Here is a 21,337-nt window from a genome sequence, read left to right as displayed (position 1 = left end):
GAATATAAATATAAACAGAACATGCAACAATTTCAAAGATTTTGCTGAGTTACAGTTCATATAAGGAAATCAGTCAATTGAAATAAATTCATTAGGTCCTAATCTATGTATTTCGCATGACTGGGCAGGGGTACAGCCATGGGTGGGTCTGGGAGGGCTTAGCCGCCCCGCCAGACAATCCCGCGGGTAAAGAAGCCTGATTCAGAGGTCCTGGGCTGGACCTGGCACGTGGTCCTGGCACGTGGTCTGCGGTTGTGAAGCCGGTTGGACATACTGCCAAATTCTCTAAAATGATGTTGGAAGCAGCTTATGGTAGAGAAATGAACATTACATTCTCTGGCAACAGCTCTGGTTGACATTCCTGCAGCCAGCATGCTCCCTCAAAACTTGAGACATCTGTGGCATTGTGTTATGTGACAAAACTGCATATTTTTAAAGTAGCCTTTTATTGTCCCAAGCACAAGGTGCACCTGTGTAATGATCATGCTGTTTAATCAGCTTGTTGATATGCCACACCTGTCAGGTGGATGAATTATCTTGGCAAAGGAGAAATGCTCACCAATAGGGATGCAAACAAATTTGTGCACAACATTTTAGAGAAATAAGATTTTTGTGCATATGAAACATTTCATGGGACCAACACTTTAAAGGGACCAACTTTTCACATTTCATGGGACCAACTTTTTTCTAGTTTTTTTGTTCAGAGTATTTTTTTAAACTTATTTGTAAAGTATGTCTTGAACATGCGAAATACAACATACATCACTCAGGATCTCATTGTTCTTGCGGGCTCTGATAATGTCCTGCTGGTCGGGGTGGCAGGTCCAGTTGTGCAGTAAGGTGCGATACAACACGTCACTGAGCATGTCCTGGCACCGCTTAGCCACCATGTTGGGAATGATGTCAGCGGGGATGTGGTTCTTGGCCTTGTTGGTATTATACTCCTTATGGTAATCCCTCTGGAAGAAAGAACAGGGCACTGTGTTCAGATCTCCAGATACGTGGATTATTTTCAAATCAAAAATATAATAAAATAAAATTAAAGCATATTTGTCACATGCACATGATAAACATGGTGCACAGAGTACAATGAAATGCATACCTGCAGGTTCACCTCTCAACATTGCAACAACAAAATAAGATTAGAAGTAAGTAAGCATATTCATTAAAATAAAAAAACAAATAAGTAGGAGAACCTGACAGAACTAAACATATGAATAGGAAAGTATATCTAAGGAGTAAATATGGCATATTCCAAGTTCCAACAGAGTATATCTGTTAACTTTTATTTATACAGGTAGATTTAAGAACAAATTCTTAATGACGACCTGCTGTTGTTTTATTGTATCTTTGGCGACTGTAGCGACTGGATTATCATGTGTGCGATTACTAGATTATACTGTGTAAGTGATATCTTACTAGATGTGAACATACCATTTTTTTTTTATTTAACTTTTAATTAACTAGGCAAGTCAGTCAAGAACAAATTCTTATTTACAATGACGGCCTACTGGGGAACAGTGGGTTAACTGCCTTGTTCAGGGGCAGAACGACAGATTTTTACATTGTCAGTTCGGGGATTCGAGCCAGCAACTTTTGCAGCAGTATCATATTTTACTAGATATACTATAGATATACTATAGATATACTATAGATATACTGTAGTATTATAGTTGTATCATATCTTACTAGATATGCCGTAGATATATTATATAATTATAGTAGTATTATATTTTACTAGATAGACTGTAGATATACTATACTATTATAGCAGTAATATATTACCTAGATATACGGTAGATATACTATAATATTATAGCAGTATCATATCTTACTAGATATACTGTAGATATACTATAGTATTATAGCAGTATTTTATTTATTAGGAATAGTGTAGAATCAGTGACTTCGGAAAGTATTCAGACCCCTTGATATTTTGTTAGGTTACAGCCTTATTCTAAAATTGATTAAAAAATAAATAATCACTCATCAATCTACACACAATACCCCATAATGACAAAGCAAAAACAGGTTTTTCGAAATTTTTACACATTTATTAAAACGAAAAACGGAAATATCACATTCACACAAGTATTCAGACCCTTTACTCAGCACTTTGTTGAAGCACCTTTGGCAGCGATTACAGCATTGAGTCTTCTTGGGTATGATGCTACAAGCTTGGCACAGCTGTATTTGGAAAGTTTCTCCCATTATTCTCTGCAGATCATCTCAAGCTCTGTCAGGTTGGATAGGGAGAGTTGGTGCCCAGCTATTTTCAGGTCTCTCCAGAGATGTTACTGTAGATCGGGTTCAAGTCCGGGCTCTGGCTGGGCCACTCAAGGACATTCAGAGACTTGTCCCAAAGCCCCTACTGCGTTGTCTTGGCTGTGTGCTTAGGGTCGTTGTCCTGTTGGAAGGTGAACCTTCGCCCCAGTCTGAGGTCCTGAGTGCTTTGGAGCAGGTTTTCATCAAGGATCCCCCTGTACTTTGCGCCGTTCATCTTTGCCTCGATCCTGACTAGTCTCCCAGTCCCTGCCGCTGAAAAACATCCCCACATCATGATGCTGCCACCACCATGCTTCAACGTAGGCATGGTGCCAGGTTTCCTCCAGACGTGACGTTTGGCATTCAGGCCAAAGAGTTCAATCTTGGTTTCATCAGACCAGAGAATCTTTATTTCTCATGGTCTTAGAGTCTTTAGGTGCCTTTTTGGCAAACTCCAAGCGGGCTGTCAAGTGCCTTTTTAATGAGTAGCTTCCATCTGGCCACTCTACCATAAAGGCCTTATTGGTGGTGCTCTAGAGCTCTGTCAGAGTGACCATTGGGTTCTTGGTCACCTCCTTGACCAAGGCCCTTCTCCCCCGTTTTCTCAGTTTGGCCGGGCGGCCAGCTCTAGGAAGAGTCTTGGTGGTTCCAACCTTCTTCCATTTAAGAGTGAATGAGGCCACTGTGTTCTTGAGGACCTTCAATGCTGCAGCAATGTTTTGCTACCCTTCCCCAGATCTGTGCCTCGACACAATTCTGTCTCGGAGCTCTACAGACAATTCCTTCGACCTAATGGCTTGGTCTTTCCTCTGACTTACACTGTCAACTGTGGAACCTTACATAGACAGGTGTGTGCCTTTCCAAATCATGTCCAATCAATCGAATTTACCACAGGTGGACTCCAATCAAGTTGTAGAAACATCTCAAAGATGATCAATGGAAACAGGCACCTGAGCTCAATTTCGTGTCTCATAGCAAAGGGTCTGAATAAGGTATTTCAGTTAAAAAACAATTGCAAAAATATCTTAAAACCTGTTTCACTTTGTCATTATGGGGTATTGTGTGTAGATTGCTGAGGATTTTTTTTTTGTGTTAATCAATTTTAGAATAAGGCTGTAACGTAACAAAATGTGGAAAAAGTCAGGGGGTCTGAATACTTTCCGAAGGCACTGTATACTATAGTACTAAAAACTATAGCCCATAAAATTGTCAGAGACTCTAGTCACCCAAGTCATAGACTGTTTTCTCTGCTACCGCACGGCAAGAAGTACCGGAGCGCCAAGTCTAGGTCCAAAAGGCTCCTTAACAGCTTCTAACCCCAAGCCATAAGACTGCTGAACAATGAATCAAATGGCCACCGGACTATTACATTGACCCCCCCCCAATTTGTTTTGTACACTGCTGCTACTCGCTGTTTATTATCTATGCATAGTCACTTCACCCCTACCTACATGTACAGATTACCTCAACTAGCCTGTACCCCCCACACACTGACTCGGTACCAGTACCCCCTGTATATAGCCTCATTATTGTTATTCTTATTGTGTTACTTTTTATTACTTTTTACTTTAGTTTATTTGGTAAATATTTTCTTAACTCTTCTTGAACTGCACTGTTGGTTAAGCGCTTGTAAGTAAGCATTTCACGGTAAGGACTACAATTGTTGTATTCGGCGCATTTGACAAATAAAGATTGATTTGATTTAAAAAAAAAATTATAGCAGTATCATATCTTACTAGATAAACTGTAGATATTTTATACAATTCTAGCAGTATTATATCTTACTAGATAGACTGTAGATATACTATAGTATTATATCAGTAATATATTTTCTGGATATACTATAGTATTATAGCAGTAATATATTTACTAGATATACTGTAGATATACTATCGTATTATAGCATTATTATATTTTTTAAATATACTGTAGATATACTATAGTATTATAGCAGTATCATATCTTACTAGATATACTGTAGATATATTATATAATTATAGCAGTATTATATCTTACTAGACAGACTGTAGATATACTGTGCAGTACTATAGTATTATAGCAGTATTATATCTTACCAGACAGACTGTAGATATACTGTACTATAGTATTATAGCAGTAGTATATCTTACTAGATATACTGTAGATATATTATAGAATTATAGCAGTATAGTATCTTACCAGGCCCTTCTGTTTCTCCTGTTCTCCACAGCGCATCACCTCAGGGAAGTCCACCAGGGTTCCAGCCAGGTAGTGGCCCTTGGCCTTCTCATGGGTGTCATGGTACTTAACCTGAAAGGTTTCAGTTTCAAAGAAAAAAACTAGTATACATAGCACAGCACAGTGGACAAACAATCTCTGCTATATTTACATGTTTTGCATCTGCTTCTGTTGCCACAGCAACATATACAACCACTAGCAGTTACTAATCGATATGATCAGATTAGAAGACAAACGGACACACATTTAACACATTTTAAGAAATCCAATATATTACCAACTATTCTGATTAGATTTAATAGTACTAAAGTCACGTGTCAGTTGCTCTTTAATTATTATTTACATTTAATAGTAATAATCATCATATTCTTTCCTGTTAATCATGATATTTGTATTGTTGGTTGTCAAGAGACTATAAATTAGACTCACGTCGCTGACAATCTCCCTGGTCTTCTTGGCTCCGACTACAGGGATGTAATGGGCGTCCAGCTGGTAACCAGTGGCTTTGCTTTCATCCCAGGCCAGTTTGTAGTATTTCTACAAATGACAACAAAACAATCCACAATGTAAAAATCCTTTCAACATGTATTTATTTTGTATAACATAGAAATAATAAATGTATTAATTATCTACATTATTAAAATGATATTTTGTATATAAAATTAGACATTTATGCAGATAGGTGTTTCTGTGAAGACCAAGTCCTATGGATGTAGAGTACTTTACCTCACTGATGACCTTGGCGACCTCTCTGCTATGGGCCAGCTGGGGTGTGTCCTCTGAGCCGATGTACTTGCCCTTCTCTGCATTGAAGGTCTCCTTGTATTTCAGCTTTACAACATAAGGACATATAGGCACAGGTTATGATCAATTTGAAGGATCCCGCTTAACACAATGTCCTCACTTGTTTCTCTGAGGTATGGGTCAAAGGCTATCTGAATGAGGTACTCTATCCTACCAGGGTTGCTTTCAAATAATAATTTGAAACAGTGGAAATGTGCATCCAAAAAAGGGAATATATGTACAATGCCATGATCAAGTATTTTTCCCCCTTTTTTTTATTTGTAAACTCAGGTTCACTTTATCTAATATTATGTTTTGGTTGAAGATCTGATAACATTCAAGATCAAAAATATGCAAAAATAGAGAAATTCAGAAAGGGGTCAAATACTTTTTCATGACCCTGTAGTTGTTTTACTTTTGGTAAACTTAGCTAAGATAAAATCTAAAGTAGTAAAATAATTCAGTCACATCACTGAGGTTAAAAGCATTGATGGTGGCCAGGATAATCTCAGGACGATCCACGATGTGTGTGTATTTGGCAAAGTTGTCTTTGGCATCCTTCTTGTAAAGCCTCTGCAAAAAGACATTAGAGAGAGAGAAAGACATGGTAAGAATTTACTGAAGGACAGCAAACACATACAGTACTAATGACTGAGATGTGAGCAGCAGAACGTGCCCAATGAAACCTAGAACCATACCCACAGCTTGGATACAGATAAAGGAACCTACCTCGTTCATGATCTTCTGGGCATTCCTGACTTTGACGTGATCGACACAATCGGCAGCAACCCATCCACATCCACGGAGCCATTCCAAATCGGCCTTGTAGACAACCTGCAAACAGACAGAGGAGAGCGTCAGACAAACAATCATTTTACCTAGAGGCATAAAAGGGGGGTGGGGGGAGAGGGAGAGAGAGAGAGAGAGAGAGAGAGAGAGAGAGAGAGAGAGGAGGGGGAGAGAGCAAGAGAGTGAGAGAGGGAGAGAGAGAGGGGGAGAGGTAGAGAGAGAGAGAGAGAGGGAGAGCGGGAGAGGGGGTAGAGAGAGAGGGAGAGGGGGAGAGGGGGTAGAGAGAGGGAGAGGGGGAGAGAGAAAGAGAGAGAGAGAGGGGGTAGAGAGAGGGAGGGGGAGGGAGAGAGAGGGATAGAGATATACACTGAGAGTACAAAATAGTAGGAACACCTTCCTAATATTGAGTTGCACACCCCTTTTGCCCTCAGAACAGCCTCAATTCGTTGGGGCATGAACTCTACAAGGTGTCGAAGCGTTCCACAGGGATGCTGGCCCATGTTGACTCCAATGCTTCTCACAGTTGTGTCAAATTGGCTGGATGGCCTTTGGGTGGTGGACCATTCTTGACACACAATGGAAAATGTTGCGTGTGAAAAACTCAGCAGCGTTGCAGTTCTTGACACACTCAAACCAGTGCACCTGGCACCTACTACCATACACCGTTCAAACGCACTTAAATATTTTATCTTGCCCATTTACCCTCTGAATGGCTCACATACACAATCCATGTCCCAGTTGCCTCAAGGCTTAAAAATCCTCCTTTAACATGTCTCCTCACCTTCATCTACACTGATTGAAGTGGACTTAACAAGTGATCTCAAAAAGGGATCAGATTCACCTGGTCAGTCTATGTGATGGAAAGAGCAGGTGTTCCTAATGTTTGGTACACTCAGTGAATATGTATCCTGGAAGCCCTAAAGCATAACGGACATAGTGTAATTGTTAAGTTGTGTCAGGTAGGCCTATCTATCTACTCACGTCACTCTGAAGGTCATAGGCTTTGCGGGCTTGTGTGACATCAGTGGAGTCTGGCAGACAGGTCCAGTTATGTAGACGGGTCCTGTAGTGGTCATCATTAACCTGGACCTGGCATTTTTTGGCTAGTTCAATGGTCAGCATGTCCACTGGGAGGTGGAACTTGGTCTTGGACTTGTTGAAGTCCTTCTTGTACAGAGCATCACTGGCAATCTTGGCTGAGTTAATAGCCAGCATGATCAGAGGGTCATCTTCGACACAGCGGGCTCCAATGTGGTGGCCAGCCTGCTTGCGATAATCTGCCTTGTATTTGTGCTGTGAAAGAGATACGTAAAGTATCAAAGTGTGCCTTACTGAGTGGAATTGAATTGACTGTTTATTTATACATACAGAGACTGCAATAGAAATCTAAGCATTTAGAAATAAAATGGCACTGAGAGAATGGATATGTTGAGTCACTTACACACTCCACAGGATATTAAGAACATTATGTAGTCAATGTTATCTTTATTGGGAGTGAAGGGACACTACTGTTCCATTACATTTAGATGAGATAAGTATCAATGACAACCTGTTTAAATAAAGGAAAACACTGTGATACTCACGTCACTCTGGACTTTATTGTTGTGGATGCACTGCTTGATGGGAACAGCATCTCCGGGCATGAAGAAGCCGGTAGCTTTGACCTTATCCCAGTCCTTGGTGTATAGTTTCTGTGAACAGGAAGATAGATAGGAACGGAGATTACAGTATGTAATGGTAATATTTTGTGACTACACTACATGTATTAGGAGCATTTTCTTCTGTTTTTCTTTGTTATTTATTTAAAAATGGAAAGTGGAATTCCCCTCTACCTTCATTATTCTTGATGCTTTATTCAGACTGGCAAAGGCATTTTGAGCATTTCAAATGTCTGAGAACTCTGATGTAAAGAAAGAAAAGGTATCTTACCGGATGGAGATTCTTGGCCACTTCTCTTGCTGTTGCCAGTCCTGGGGTGTCTGTGATGGTGTACTTAGTCTTCTCTGTGTGCCACAGTGCACGGTAATTAGCCTGCACAAAAAACAAAACACAAAAGCAATTGATTAGTATTGTACTTAATGACTACTATTCTTGTTGCTTCAACAGTCCACTGTTGTTTTCCTTTGTTGTGATACCTATTATCCACAGAATGTGAGAAGTTCCAAAAACATTGAGATTCTTTCATGTGTTATAACATGTCAGAATTGTCCCATGTCCCGACCCACCTCATTGAGGATCTCTGCAGCGTTCTTGGCGCAAACCATGTCTATTCTGTCCACAGGAGCTGTGAACTTCTGCTGATCCAACTTGACACGGTAGCCTCTCTGCAAGACAATATCAACAATGTCTACATCAACAACAACAGTCAAACCAAAATCAACCATCAATACATGTCATTAAATGTTAACCTGTTTCAGTCCACAAATAAAACAAATCAGGCAGATGATAGACACTTGCTTGCAGGCATATATTACTATATAACTATACTATCATATTATTCTATAATTATTATTACGTATATTATATGTTTTAAATTACTTACATCAGCCAGGACCGCTTGGGCGTGTTTCACTTTCAAGACCTCCACAGACTCATGGGGGTTCCAACCACATCCCCTCAGCCACTCCAGATCAGCCTTGTACACAGCCTGGGAAAAGACAACAGGGTGTTTGTATTGGCATAGGGGTCAATGTGTCACTAAACACTGATAGCCTTTCCCAAATATGAATGAACAGAGGGTTAAAATCAACAAAGATATATGGGGTGAGGATGTCCCTGAAATACTTTGAGGTGAATACAGCATATACAACATATTATGATAACCAACTAATTACAATTTCATACAGGGATAAAAAAAAAGGGATGAGAAGTATTTATTAGTATTTATTTTATTAGTATTCCCGAAGTGACTCTTTACACTGTATGCAAGAATTTCCTTTGTGTTGTCTAAGGAATGATGCATTATCTCTCCAACCCCCATTCTGTCCCACCTCTGGGTAGCAGAGATTATGTTGTGATAACATCATGTCTCTCTCTCTCTCATCATCCCTAGAATATACCTTGTAATGCTCGTTAATTCTTTTTTAACTTAAGTTTACGCCTTGTATAATGTATCGTTCATTTTACAAAGTAATTAAAAACACATTTCGAATTCCATTCTCAGACCTTTCTTGATTGCCTATTATTGTAACTCAACTATAGTCTCTTGCATATTGCTAAATCATCTTTATGGTGTCAGATATTCAGTTTAATATACTTTCATTATATTAATTGCAGTCTTATTATGGGTTGCATGTGAGGTGTAGACAATATGCATATATACTGCTCAAAAAAATAAAGGGAACACTTAAACAACACATCCTAGATCTGAATGAAATAAATAATCTTATTAAATACTTTTTTCTTTACATAGTTGAATGTGCTGACAACAAAATCACACAAAAATAATCAATGGAAATCCAATTTATCAACCCATGGAGGTCTGGATTTGGAGTCACACTCAAAATTAAAGTGGAAAACCACACTACAGGCTGATCCAACTTTGATGTAATGTCCTTAGAACAAGTCAAAATGAGGCTCAGTAGTGTGTGTGGCCTCCACGTGCCTGTATGACCTCCCTACAACGCCTGGGCATGCTCCTGATGAGGTGGCGGATGGTCTCCTGAGGGATCTCCTCCCAGACCTGGACTAAAGCATCCGCCAACTCCTGGACAGTCTGTGGTGCAACGTGGCGTTGGTGGATGGAGCGAGACATGATGTCCCAGATGTGCTCAATTCGATTCAGGTCTGGGGAATGGGCGGGCCAGTCCATAGCATCAATGCCTTCCTCTTGCAGGAACTGCTGACACACTCCAGCCACATGAGGTCTAGCATTGTCTTGCATTAGGAGGAACCCAGGGCCAACCGCACCAGCATATGGTCTCACAAGGGGTCTGAGGATCTCATCTCGGTACCTAATGGCAGTCAGGCTACCTCTGGCGAGCACATGGAGGGCTGTGCTGCCCCCCAAAGAAATGCCAACCCACACCATGACTGACCCACTGCCAAACCGGTCATGCTGGAGGATGTTGCAGGCAGCAGAACGTTCTCCACGGCGTCTCCAGACTCTGTCACGTCTGTTATGTGCTCAGTGTGAACCTGCTTTCATCTGTGAAGAGCACAGGGCGCCAGTGGCGAATTTGCCAATCTTGGTGTTCTCTGGCAAATGCCAAACATCCTGCACGGTGTTGGGCTGTAAGCACAACCCCTACCTGTGGACGTCGGGCCCTCATACCACCCTCATGGAGTCTGTTTCTGACCGTTTGAGCAGACACATGCACATTTGTGGCCTGCTGGAGGTCATTTTGCAGGGCTCTGGCAGTGCTTCTCCTGCTCCTCCTTGCACAAAGGCGGAGGTAGCGGTCCTGCTGCTGGGTTGTTGCCCTCCTACGGCCTCCTCCACGTCTCCTGATGTACTGGCCTGTCTCCTGGTAGCGCCTCCATGCTCTGGACACTACGCTGACAGACACAGCAAACCTTTTTGCCACAACTCACATTGATGTGCCATTCTGGATGAGCGGCACTATCTGAGCCACTTGTGTGGGTTGTAGACTCCGTCTCATGCTACCACTAAAGTGAAAGCACCGCCAGCATTCAAAAGTGACCAAAACATCAGCCAGGAAGCATAGGAACTGAGAAGTGGTCTGTGGTCCCCACCTGCAGAACCACTCCTTTATTGGGGGTGTCTTGCTAATTGCCTATAATTTCCACCTGTTGTCTATTCCATTTGCACAACAGCATGTGAAATTTATTGTCAATCAGTGTTGCTTCCTAAGTGGACAGTTTGATTTCACAGAAGTGTGATTGACTTGGAGTTACATTGTGTTGTTTAAGTGTTCCCTTTATTTTTTTGAGCAGTGTATATATAAATATTACCCAACTACAGGATCCCTATTAACAGTTGTAAAAGCAGAAGCTACCCTTCCTTGTGTCCAAATATGGTAAAACTCACATCGCTCTGCAGATCATAGGTTTTCCGGGCCTGGACGACATCAGTGGAGTCTGGCAGACAGGTCCAGTTGTGCAGGTGAGTTCTGTAGTTGAAGTCGTTAACCTGGACCTGGCATTTCTTGGCCAGTTCAATGGTCAGCATGTCCACTGGGAGGTGGAACTTGGTCTTGGACTTGTTGAAGTCCTTCTTGTACAGAGCATCACTGGCAATCTTGGCTGAGTTCAGAGCCAGCATGATCAGAGGGTCTTCCTCGACACAGCGGGCTCCAATGTGGTGGCCAACCTGCTTACGGTATCCCTCGTGGTATTTGTACTGAGGGGAAAAAAGGAGGATCAGAGAGTTATTTCCACTGACTCCATTGAATCAAGTGATCTAAATGAAATGGACGCCGACTTCAGTCATTTTCTCTTACGTCGCTGATGATGTCTCTAGATTTTCTGGCCTTCAGCACAGCGATGGCGTCCTCCTTGATGTGGTATCCCTTAGCCTTGTCAGCATCCCAATCCTTAGTGTACAGTTTCTGTGAAATGGAAAGATCATTGAGTTGGTAAGTCAAATAATAATATCTGGGCATACTGTTATGTGATTATAAACAAAACATGTCTACAGGTCTCTTTATTTGTGTATCTAAATCAATCTCATTATATTGTTGTTGACTGAATCTGTTCATTGCACATACTATAAATAAAAGAAAGGACACATCCATAGTACGTGCCTTGGCAGTGTGCAAAGCCTTCAGTGAAGCAGACTTACGTTGCTGATGGCGATAGCATTAGCCTTGGACAGCACAAGAGATGGTAGATCATTGTTCAGGTGGATATTGGTTTTCTCAGTATCCCAAACCTCTCTATATTTCCTCTGTGAAAAGCAACAAACACACACAATCAAAAGAGTTAATGATAAATCCAACCACTGTTATCACAGACTAGATCTATATTTCACAAAATATCTATCTCTGCAGTTACCAGAAATGCTTTTTTACAAAGAGACCAAGATAACAGGTCAGGTTTGGCTACTTCAATAGAAGGACACTTCAATGGCTAAAAGCCAAGTACTCACATCACTGAGGATGTCAGCGTTCTGCTTCGACAGGACAACCTCTGGAGAGTCAACAACACTGGTGAACTTGATTGAGCTGGGGGGCTGGCGGTACAGCCTTTCGTTAAGAATAGTTTGGGCATTCTTAGCCTTGATGACATCCACAGAACCCTGAGGCAACCAGCCACACCCTCTGAGCCACTCCAGATCAGCCCTGTACACCGCCTGGAAGGAAGGAACCATGGTTCAGGTAAAGTAATTACTCCTTATGGGATAGTAGTGCAATAGTTGTTTGAACTTCAATGGTTGGTATGTAGAGTAAGGATCCAGTGTTAGCCAAAACGGATTGCACCATGATTCTCTGTGTACTTACGTCACTATGCAGAGAGTAGACCTTCCTGGCGCGGACAACATCAGTGTTGTCTGGCATGCAGGTCCAGTTGTGCAGTTTAGTTCTGTAGGTGAATTCTTGGATCTGGAACTGGCTTTTCTTGGCCAAGTCGAAGGACATCATGTCAAGTGGAATGCTGAACTTGGTCTTGGTGAGGTGGAAGTCCTTCTTGTAGTTAATATCACTGGAGATCCTGGCTGCATTGGCGGCCAGCACAAGCAGAGGGTCATCCTCAACGCAGTGAGCTCCAATATGGTGGCCACACTGATTGCGGAAGCCGGCCTTGTACTTGTACTGAAAAAAGAGAGGACTAGCTAAGTATTGTGTTGTTTTTTATGGTGGCTGCCTATGCTCATTCAGAGGAGATGGATATACAAACTAACATCACTGATGATCTCTCTGCTCTTCTTGGCATGTTGGACAGCAATGGCATCCTTATCCAGGTGATATCCCTGTCCGATCATCTCGTTAAATCCCTCACGGTAGAGTTTCTGAAATAACACCATTATATATTTAGTGCGCTCATTCGAAGGTACTGTAATTCATTTCTTAAAAATATGATGCTAAAAAATTGAAGCGGTTGAAAGAGTCAAATCATGTAGAGATATAGATTTTTATATATATATAGAGATATAAAGAGACATAGCTTTAGAGAAACAGATCTACATCAACTTGAGGAAATGGAAACAGCTTGAAGGCGTGCAAAGTAAGAAAGACCTACGTTGCTCATGGTGATCGCGTTGGCCTTGGCCAGCACAAGTTCTGGAAGCTCATTGCCGACATGGATTTGGATCTTATCAGCCTCCCACTGTTGAACGTACTGGCGCTGAAACATAAGAAAACAACGGCAATGTTATAAGAAAATAATGTATCTCACTATTTTTAATATTAGTCTCTGCATCCTGTGAATCTGAATGTACAGTATGTATACCTGAGTTCAATCTCCCTCCACTCCAGAAAGACGGAAGCACATTACCTTGTCCATTATCTGGGCATTGGCCGTAGCCAAGGCATAAGGCATGTCATCGGTTGTGGCGGTAAACTTGAAGTTGCTTGGGTGCTCACGATATTTCCTCTCGCTCAGGATCTCGCCGGCCTTCTTGGCTTTCTCAACGTCGATCGAGCCAATAGGGACCCAGCCAGTGCCTTTGAGCCATTCCATATCAGCCCTGTACACAGCCTGGTTTTATATGGGAGCAGCAGAGGGAAAACAATTTGGTAAGAAAGTACATTTTGAAGGTATAATGTTTGTCTTGTCCTGAAATGATAGGTGAGGCCTACCCTCATAACCTTAATGAGTGATCATAATCTACTTACGTCACTATGCAAAGCGTAGACCTTCCTGGCCTGGACGACATCACTGGAGTCTGGCAGACAGGTCCAGTTGTGCAGGCGAGTTCTGTAGTTGAAATCATTGACCTGCATCTGGCATTTCTTGGCCAATTCAATGGTCAGCATGTCCACTGGCAGGTGGAACTTGGTCTTGGACTGATGGAAGTCCTTCTTGTACAGAGCATCACTGGCAATCTTGGCTGAGTTCAGAGCTAGCATGATCAGAGGGTCTTCCTCGACGCAGCGGGCTCCAATGTGGTGGCCAACCTGCTCGCTGTAGCCAGCCTTGTACTTGTACTAAATGGAAGCAAAAATGTATATACACTTGTACTTTAAGTCAACATCACATACATGATGATAATATGTTTGCATCAACTCTTGACATTTTTCAAATAATGTGAAAAAAGATGGAAAATATCCAGCACTCACGTCACTTATGATCTCTCTACCATGCTTGGCAGCTTTGATGGCGATGCAATCGCTTTTCAGGTTATAGCCCTTCTTGTACAACTCCTCTAATTCAGCTTTGTAGAGTTTCTGAAAAGGTATATAGGGACACAGCTTAGAAACAGAGCCAACACATTATTAAGAATCACTAGAACTTTACAAGAGCTTCAGAGGAAGTCTTAGGTTACACAACATTTATTGAATGTGTAATATAGTAATGTATATAGTGAAGGAAGCAAGAGGGACCTTACGTAGCTATTGTTGATCGCATTGGCCTTGGCCAGCACAAGTTCTGGAAGCTCATTGCCGACGTGGATTTTGATCTTATCAGCCTCCCACTGTGCAACATAGTTGCCCTGAAATAGGAGAAAAAACATGATTATGTTATAAGAAAATAGGAATAAGGTAATATTACATGGGATTTTAATTGCGCATTTGTCAGACCCAAGGACCTTGAAAATAGCTACCAGAAATGTAAGATTGACCATCTAAACCACTGATCTGAGTGATAGACATTGTTACAAAAGCATCTATGTATTGAACATTTCACCAACCTTGTTTATGATCTCAGCATTAGCCTTGGCCAGCACCATAGGCATGGAGTGCATGTCGGTGGTGTATTTAAGAGAATCTGGTTTCTGCTTGTAGAGGCGATCGCTCAGAATCTCTGCAGCTTTCTTAGCTTTCAACACATCCAGAGAGCCAATGGGGACCCAGCCAGTACCTCTAATGAACTCCATGTCAGCACGGTAGACAGCCTGGGTTATGGAGAGCATCAATTAACCAACCAACCAACCAAATACACTTACTGTAGACATTTAAAAAAACTTGGAAGTTTGTCATGGAAAAGAAATAAAGCATTTCATATAGTATATTGAGAAGGAGCTTACGTCACTGTGCAGATCGTAGACTCTCCTTGCGTGGACAACGTCAGTGGAGTCTGGCAGACAAGTCCAGTTGTGCAGGTGAGTTCTGTAGTTGAAGTCGTTGACCTGGATCTGGTTCTTCTTGCACAACTCAAAGGCTATCATGTCCAATGGGAGATGGAACTTGGTCTTGGACTGGTGAAAGTCCTTCTTGTACAGAGCATCACTGGCAATCTTGGCTGAGTTAATAGCCAGCATGAGCAGAGGGTCTTCCTCGACACAGCGGGCTCCAATGTGGTGGCCAACCTGCTTGCTGTAGCCAGCCTTGTACTTGTACTGAAATAGATCAGAAGAGAATTTGACTTCAGTCAGACAAGGACTTCCTTATAAATCAAAGACATTCCAAGTGTATTTATGCCTGACATATTCACTTTTCAGGAACTGATTCAGGAATTTATTCAGGAATTCAATTCAGAAATTGTCATTAGTATAAGACTTTAGGACTATAATAATTGGGAAAATGTCCTAAAAATGACATTTACACCACTGATAATGTAGTTTGAGGCTTTGAAAAAAATATATATGAAAAAAGGGGGACAAAAATACAGTACTCACATCGCTGATAATCTCTCTACCATGCTTGGCAGCCTTGACAGAGATAGCATCGACAGGAAGGTAATAACCCTTCTTGATGGTTTCATCAAATCCTTGTTTGTACAGTTTCTGTAAAAAAAGTATAAGGAACAAGCGTTTAAAAAACTGAGTCGCAAAACATTGAAGAGGTTGAGAGATATATAGAGATATAGAGAGATAACGAGATAGAGTTATAAAGATATAGAGATACAAAGACAGATATATAGAGATATAGATAACTATATGGAGATAGAGAAATTAAGATATAGATATACAGAGATAAAGATTGAGATAAAGATATACTATATATAGATATAGATATTCTATACAGAGATATAAATATACTATATAGAGATATAGATATACTATATAGAGATATAGATATAATATGTAGAGATATAGATATACTATATAGATATACTATATAGAGATACAGATAGAAAGATATAGATATATAGAGATAAAGATATAATGTATAGAGATATAGATATTTTATACAGAGATATAAATATACTATATAGAGATGTAGATATACTATATAGAGATATAGATATACTATATAGAGATATAAAGATACAGCTATATAGATATAGAAATAGAGATATAAAGACATAGATATATAGATATAGATATACTATACAGAGATAGATATACTATACACAAATATAGATCTACTATATAGAGATATAGATAAACATATAGCTATATAGATATCAAGATATAGAGATAGATATATAAAGATATAGATATATAGAGATATACTATATAGATATATATAGATATAAAGATATAGCTATAGAGATATATAGATATACTATATAGAGATATGGATCTACTATATAGAGATATAGATATAATATGTAGAGATATAGATGTAAATATATAGCTATATAGATAGAGAAATATAGATAGAGATATAAAGACACATATATAGAGATATAGAGAAAAAACTATATAGAGATATAGATATACTATATAGAGATATAGATATAAAGATATATAGAGATAAAGATATAGAGATATAGATATATAGAGCTGTAGATATACTGTATAGATATATAGAAATATAGAGATAGAGATATACAGAGATACAGATATAGAGAGATATAGCTATATAGAGATATCGCTATATAGAGATATATATATATAGAGAGAAATAGACATAAAGAGATATAGACATATAGAGATATAGATATATAGAGACAGAGATATACAGATCGAGACACAGTTGAAGTCGGAAGTTTACATACACCTTAGTCAAATACATTTAAACTCAGTTTTTCACAATTCCTGACATTTAATCATAGTAAAAATTCCCTGTCTTAGGTCAGTTAGGATCACCACTTTATTTTAAGAATGTGAAATGTCAGAATAATAGTTGAGGGAATTATTTATTTCAGCTTTTATTTTTTTCATCACATTCCCAGTGGGTCAGAAGTTTACATACACTCAATTAGTATTTGGTAGCATTGCCTTTAAATTGTTTAACTTGGGTCAAACGTTTCGGGTAGTCTTCCACAAGCTTCCCACAATAAGTTGGGTGAATTTTGGCCCATTCCTCCTGACAGAGCTGGTGTAACTGAGTCAGGTTTGTAGGCCTCCTTGCTCGCACACGCTTTTTCAGTTCTGCCCACACATTTTCTATGGGATTGAGGTCAAAGCTTTGGGATGGCCACTCCAATACCTTGACCCTGTTGTCCTTAAGACCTTTTGCCACAACTTTGGAATTATGCTTGGGGTCATTGTCCATTTTGAAGACCCATTTGCGACAAAACTTTAACTTCCTGACTGATGTCTTGAGATGTTGCTTCAATATATCCACATAATTTCCCTGCCTCATGATGCCATCTATTTTGTGAAGTGCACCAGTCCCTCCTGCAGCAAAGCACCCCCACAACATGATGCTGCCACCCCCATGCGTCACGGTTGGGATGGTGTTCTTCGGCTTGCAAGCCTCCCCCTTTATCCTCCAAACATACCGATGGTCATTATGGCCAAAAAGTTCACTTTTTGTATTATCAGACCGGAGGACATTTCTCCAAAAAGTACGATCTTTGCCCCCATATGCAGTTGCAAAGCGTAGTCTGGCTTTTTTATGGCGGTTTTGGAGCAGTGGCTTCTTCCTTGCTGAGCGGCCTTTCAGGTTACGTCGATATAGGAGTCGTTTTACTGTGGATATAGATACTTTTGTACCTGTTTCCTCCAGCATCTTCACAAGTTCCTTTGCTGTTGTTCTGGGATTGATTTGCACTTTTCGCACCAAAGTACGTTCATCTCTAGGAGACAGAACGCGTCTCCTTCCTGAGCGGTATGACGGCTGCGTGGTCCCATGGTGTTTACACTTGCATACTATTGTTTGTACAGATGAACGTGGTACAGGTGTTTGGAAATTGCTCCCAAGGATGAACCAGACTTGTGGAAGTCTACAATTTTTTTCTGAGTCTTGGCTGATTTCTTTTGATTTTCCCATGATGTCAAGCAAAGAGGCACCTCCAATTGACTCAAATGATGTAAATTAGCCTATCAGAAGCTTCTAAAGCCATGACGTCATTTTCTGGAATTTTCAAGCTGTTTAAAGGCACAGTCAACTTAATGTATGTAAACTTCTGACCCACTGGAATTTTGATACAGTGAATTATAAGTGAAATAATCTGTTTGTAAACAATTGTTGGAAAAATGACTTGTGTCATGCACAAAGTAGATGTCCTAACCGACTTACCAAAACTAGAGTTTGTTAACAACAAATTTGTGGAGTGGTTGAAAAACGAGTTTTAATGACTCCAACCTAAGTGTATGTAAACTTCTGACTTCAACTGTATATATATATAGATAGATGATAGATGGAGATATAGATATATAGAGATATGGATATAAAGAGATATGAATATATAGATATATAGATGTATAGAGATATAGATATTCTGCATAGATGTATAGAGATATGGATATAAAGCGATATGGATATAAAGAGATATAGATATATAGATATAAAGACATATATAGAAATATATTGATATAGATATATATAGAAATATAAAGATATATAGATATATAAATAACTAGATATAGATATAAAGAGATATAAAGAGATATATATATATATATATAGATATAGATATATAGAGATATATATAGAGATATATATAAAACTAGATCAACTTCAGTGAATGAAAACAGCTTGAGGTACAGTAAGGAGGACCTACATTGCTCATGGTGATCGCATTGGCCTTGGCCAGCACAAGTTCTGGAAGCTCATTGCCGACGTGGATTTTGATCTTATCAGCATCCCATTGTTCAACATACTGCCGCTGAAATATGAGATAAACATTGCTATGTTATAAGAAAATAATAATAATAACAATAATACACAGACACTTGAGAAAAGCAAACAGAAATGTAAGTCTGAGTGACAGACATAGTTAAGACAGCATCTATGTATTACACTGAAAAAAAATAGCAACAATTTCAAAGATTTTACTGAGTTACGGTTCATATAAGGAAATCAGTACATTTAAATACATTCATTAGGCCCTAATCTAGGGATTTCACATGACTGGGAACACAGATATGCAACCTTTGGTTACAGATACCTTACAAAAAAGGTAGGGGCATGGATCAGAAAACCAGTCAGTATCTGGTGTGAAGCCCATTTGCCTCATGCAGCGCGGTACATCTCCTTCACATAGAGTCAATCAGGCTGTTGATTGTGGCCTTTTGGAATGTTGTCCCACTCCCCTTCAATGGCTGAGCGAAGATGCTGGATATTGGCGGAAACTGGAACACGTCGATCCAGAGCATCCCAAACGTGCTCAATGGGTGACATGTCTAGTGAGTATGCAGGCCATGGAATAACTGGGACATTTTCAGCTTCCAGGAATTGTGTACAGATCCTTGTAACATGGGGCCGTGCATTATCATGCTGAAACATGAGGTGATGGAGGTGGATGAACGGCACAACAATGGGTCTCAGGATCTCGTCACGGTATCTCTGTGCATTCAAATTGCAATCGAGGCCTCCTGGGTGGCGCAGTGTTCTAAGGCACTGCATCGCAGTGCTAGCTGTGCCACCAGAGATTCTGGGTTCAAGCCCAGGCTCTGTCGCAGCTGGCCGCAACCGGGAGGTCCAGGGGGCGACGCACAATTGGCCCAGTGTCGTCCGGGTTAGGGAGGGTTTGGCCGGCAGGGATATCCTTGTCTCATCGCGCACTAGCGACTCCTGTGGCGGGCCGGGCGCAGTGCACGCTGACCAGGTTGCCAGGTGTATGGTGTTTCCTCCGACACATTGGTGCGGCTGGTTTCCGGGTTGGATGTGTGTTGGGTCAAGAAGCAGTGCGGCTTGGTTGGGTTGTGTTTCGGAGGATGCATGGCTCTCGACCTTTGCCTCTCCCGAGTCCGTACAGGAGTTGCAGCGATGAGACAAGACTGTAACTACCAATTGGATACCACGAAATTGGGGAGAAAAAGGGGTAAAAAATTTAATAAAAATTGCAATCGATAAAATGCAATTGTGTTCGTTCATCCATGAAGAGCACACTTCTCCAGCGTGCCAGTGGCCATCGAAGGTGAGCATTTGCCCACTGAAGTCGGTTACAACGCTGAACTGGAGTCAGGTCAAGACCCTGGTGAGGATGACGAGATGAGCTTCCCTGAGACGGTTTCTGATCATTTGTGCAGAAATTCTTCGGTTGTGCAAACCCATAGTTTCATCAGCTGTCCGGGTGCCTCATCTCAGACCATCCCGCAGGTGAAGAAGCTGGATGTGGAGTTCCTGCAATCAGCATGTCAATTGAACACTCCCCTCAAAAGTTAAGACATCTGTGGCATTGTGTTGTGTGACAAAACTGCACATTTTAGAGTGGTCTATTATTGACCCCAGCACAAGGTGCCCCTGTGTAATGATCATGCTGTTTAATCAGCTTGTTGATATGCCACACCTGTCAGGTGGTTGGATTATCTTGGGAAAGGAGAAATGCTCACTAACAGGGATGTAAACAAATTTGGGCACAAAATTTGAGAGATATAAGGTTTTGTGTGAATGGAAAATTTGTGCTAGTGAAACATGGGACCATCACTTTACATGTTGCGTTTATATTTTGTTCAGTGTAATTATCTATTTATTAGATAGGGTATTAGGCTTGATGTTGAGGTGGACATTGTTATTTCAGCAGCTCCATAAAAACAATTAAAATCTATGTTATTGTATTAATTTCTGGTGTAACAGGAAACTGCGTCGTTAGTTGGAATAAGTTTACCTTGTTCATGATCTGGCCGTTATGTTTGGCCAGAACGATATCCATGCCGTCGAGTGGGCTTTTGAAGTCCAGAGTGCTGGGGTGCTGGCGGTATTTCTTCTCACTCAAGATCTCGCCGGCCTTCTTGGCTTTTTCCACATCAAGTGAGCCAGTGGGGACCCATCCAATTCCCCTGAGCCACTTCATGTCTGCCCTGTACACCGCCTAAGAGGGATAGCATACTCCCATTACCTGTTGCAATCTCTAATCTTTTATCACTGGGATTGACCAGTCCTGGATGTTTCATTAACAATATGATTAAAAATGTAACAGGAAAGAGGTCTTGGAATTGAAA

General features: G+C 40.6%; 1 protein-coding gene across 13 annotated transcripts in view; it reads right to left on the bottom strand.

Moving 5' to 3' along the window:
* The window catches only part of LOC100194727 (nebulin), a 100,435-nt gene that overhangs the window by 39,546 nt on the left and 39,552 nt on the right, over positions 1 to 21,337 (bottom strand). For all 13 annotated transcript variants that reach the window (XM_045704788.2, XM_082967184.1, XM_082967186.1 and 10 more), the window contains 27 exons: positions 21,004 to 21,207; positions 18,955 to 19,059; positions 15,734 to 15,841; positions 15,143 to 15,454; positions 14,807 to 15,010; positions 14,504 to 14,608; positions 14,235 to 14,342; positions 13,791 to 14,102; positions 13,450 to 13,653; positions 13,195 to 13,299; positions 12,857 to 12,964; positions 12,456 to 12,767; positions 12,104 to 12,307; positions 11,798 to 11,902; positions 11,457 to 11,564; positions 11,045 to 11,356; positions 8,597 to 8,701; positions 8,280 to 8,378; positions 7,984 to 8,085; positions 7,638 to 7,745; positions 7,036 to 7,347; positions 5,995 to 6,099; positions 5,734 to 5,838; positions 5,209 to 5,313; positions 4,912 to 5,019; positions 4,444 to 4,554; positions 762 to 959 (listed from right to left, as the gene is read on the bottom strand). In XM_045704788.2, the coding sequence (XP_045560744.1) occupies positions 762 to 959; positions 4,444 to 4,554; positions 4,912 to 5,019; positions 5,209 to 5,313; positions 5,734 to 5,838; positions 5,995 to 6,099; positions 7,036 to 7,347; positions 7,638 to 7,745; positions 7,984 to 8,085; positions 8,280 to 8,378; positions 8,597 to 8,701; positions 11,045 to 11,356; positions 11,457 to 11,564; positions 11,798 to 11,902; positions 12,104 to 12,307; positions 12,456 to 12,767; positions 12,857 to 12,964; positions 13,195 to 13,299; positions 13,450 to 13,653; positions 13,791 to 14,102; positions 14,235 to 14,342; positions 14,504 to 14,608; positions 14,807 to 15,010; positions 15,143 to 15,454; positions 15,734 to 15,841; positions 18,955 to 19,059; positions 21,004 to 21,207 (4,374 nt within the window). The remainder of the gene's footprint in view (positions 1 to 761; positions 960 to 4,443; positions 4,555 to 4,911; positions 5,020 to 5,208; positions 5,314 to 5,733; positions 5,839 to 5,994; positions 6,100 to 7,035; positions 7,348 to 7,637; positions 7,746 to 7,983; positions 8,086 to 8,279; positions 8,379 to 8,596; positions 8,702 to 11,044; positions 11,357 to 11,456; positions 11,565 to 11,797; positions 11,903 to 12,103; positions 12,308 to 12,455; positions 12,768 to 12,856; positions 12,965 to 13,194; positions 13,300 to 13,449; positions 13,654 to 13,790; positions 14,103 to 14,234; positions 14,343 to 14,503; positions 14,609 to 14,806; positions 15,011 to 15,142; positions 15,455 to 15,733; positions 15,842 to 18,954; positions 19,060 to 21,003; positions 21,208 to 21,337) is intronic.

The sequence above is a fragment of the Salmo salar genome, chromosome 21 (genome assembly GCF_965601325.2).
Source record: "Salmo salar chromosome 21, fSalSal1, whole genome shotgun sequence".
NCBI lineage: Eukaryota > Metazoa > Chordata > Actinopteri > Salmoniformes > Salmonidae > Salmo > Salmo salar.
Note: the sequence above shows the minus strand (reverse complement) of the source record. Positions and strands in the feature narration are given on the sequence as shown.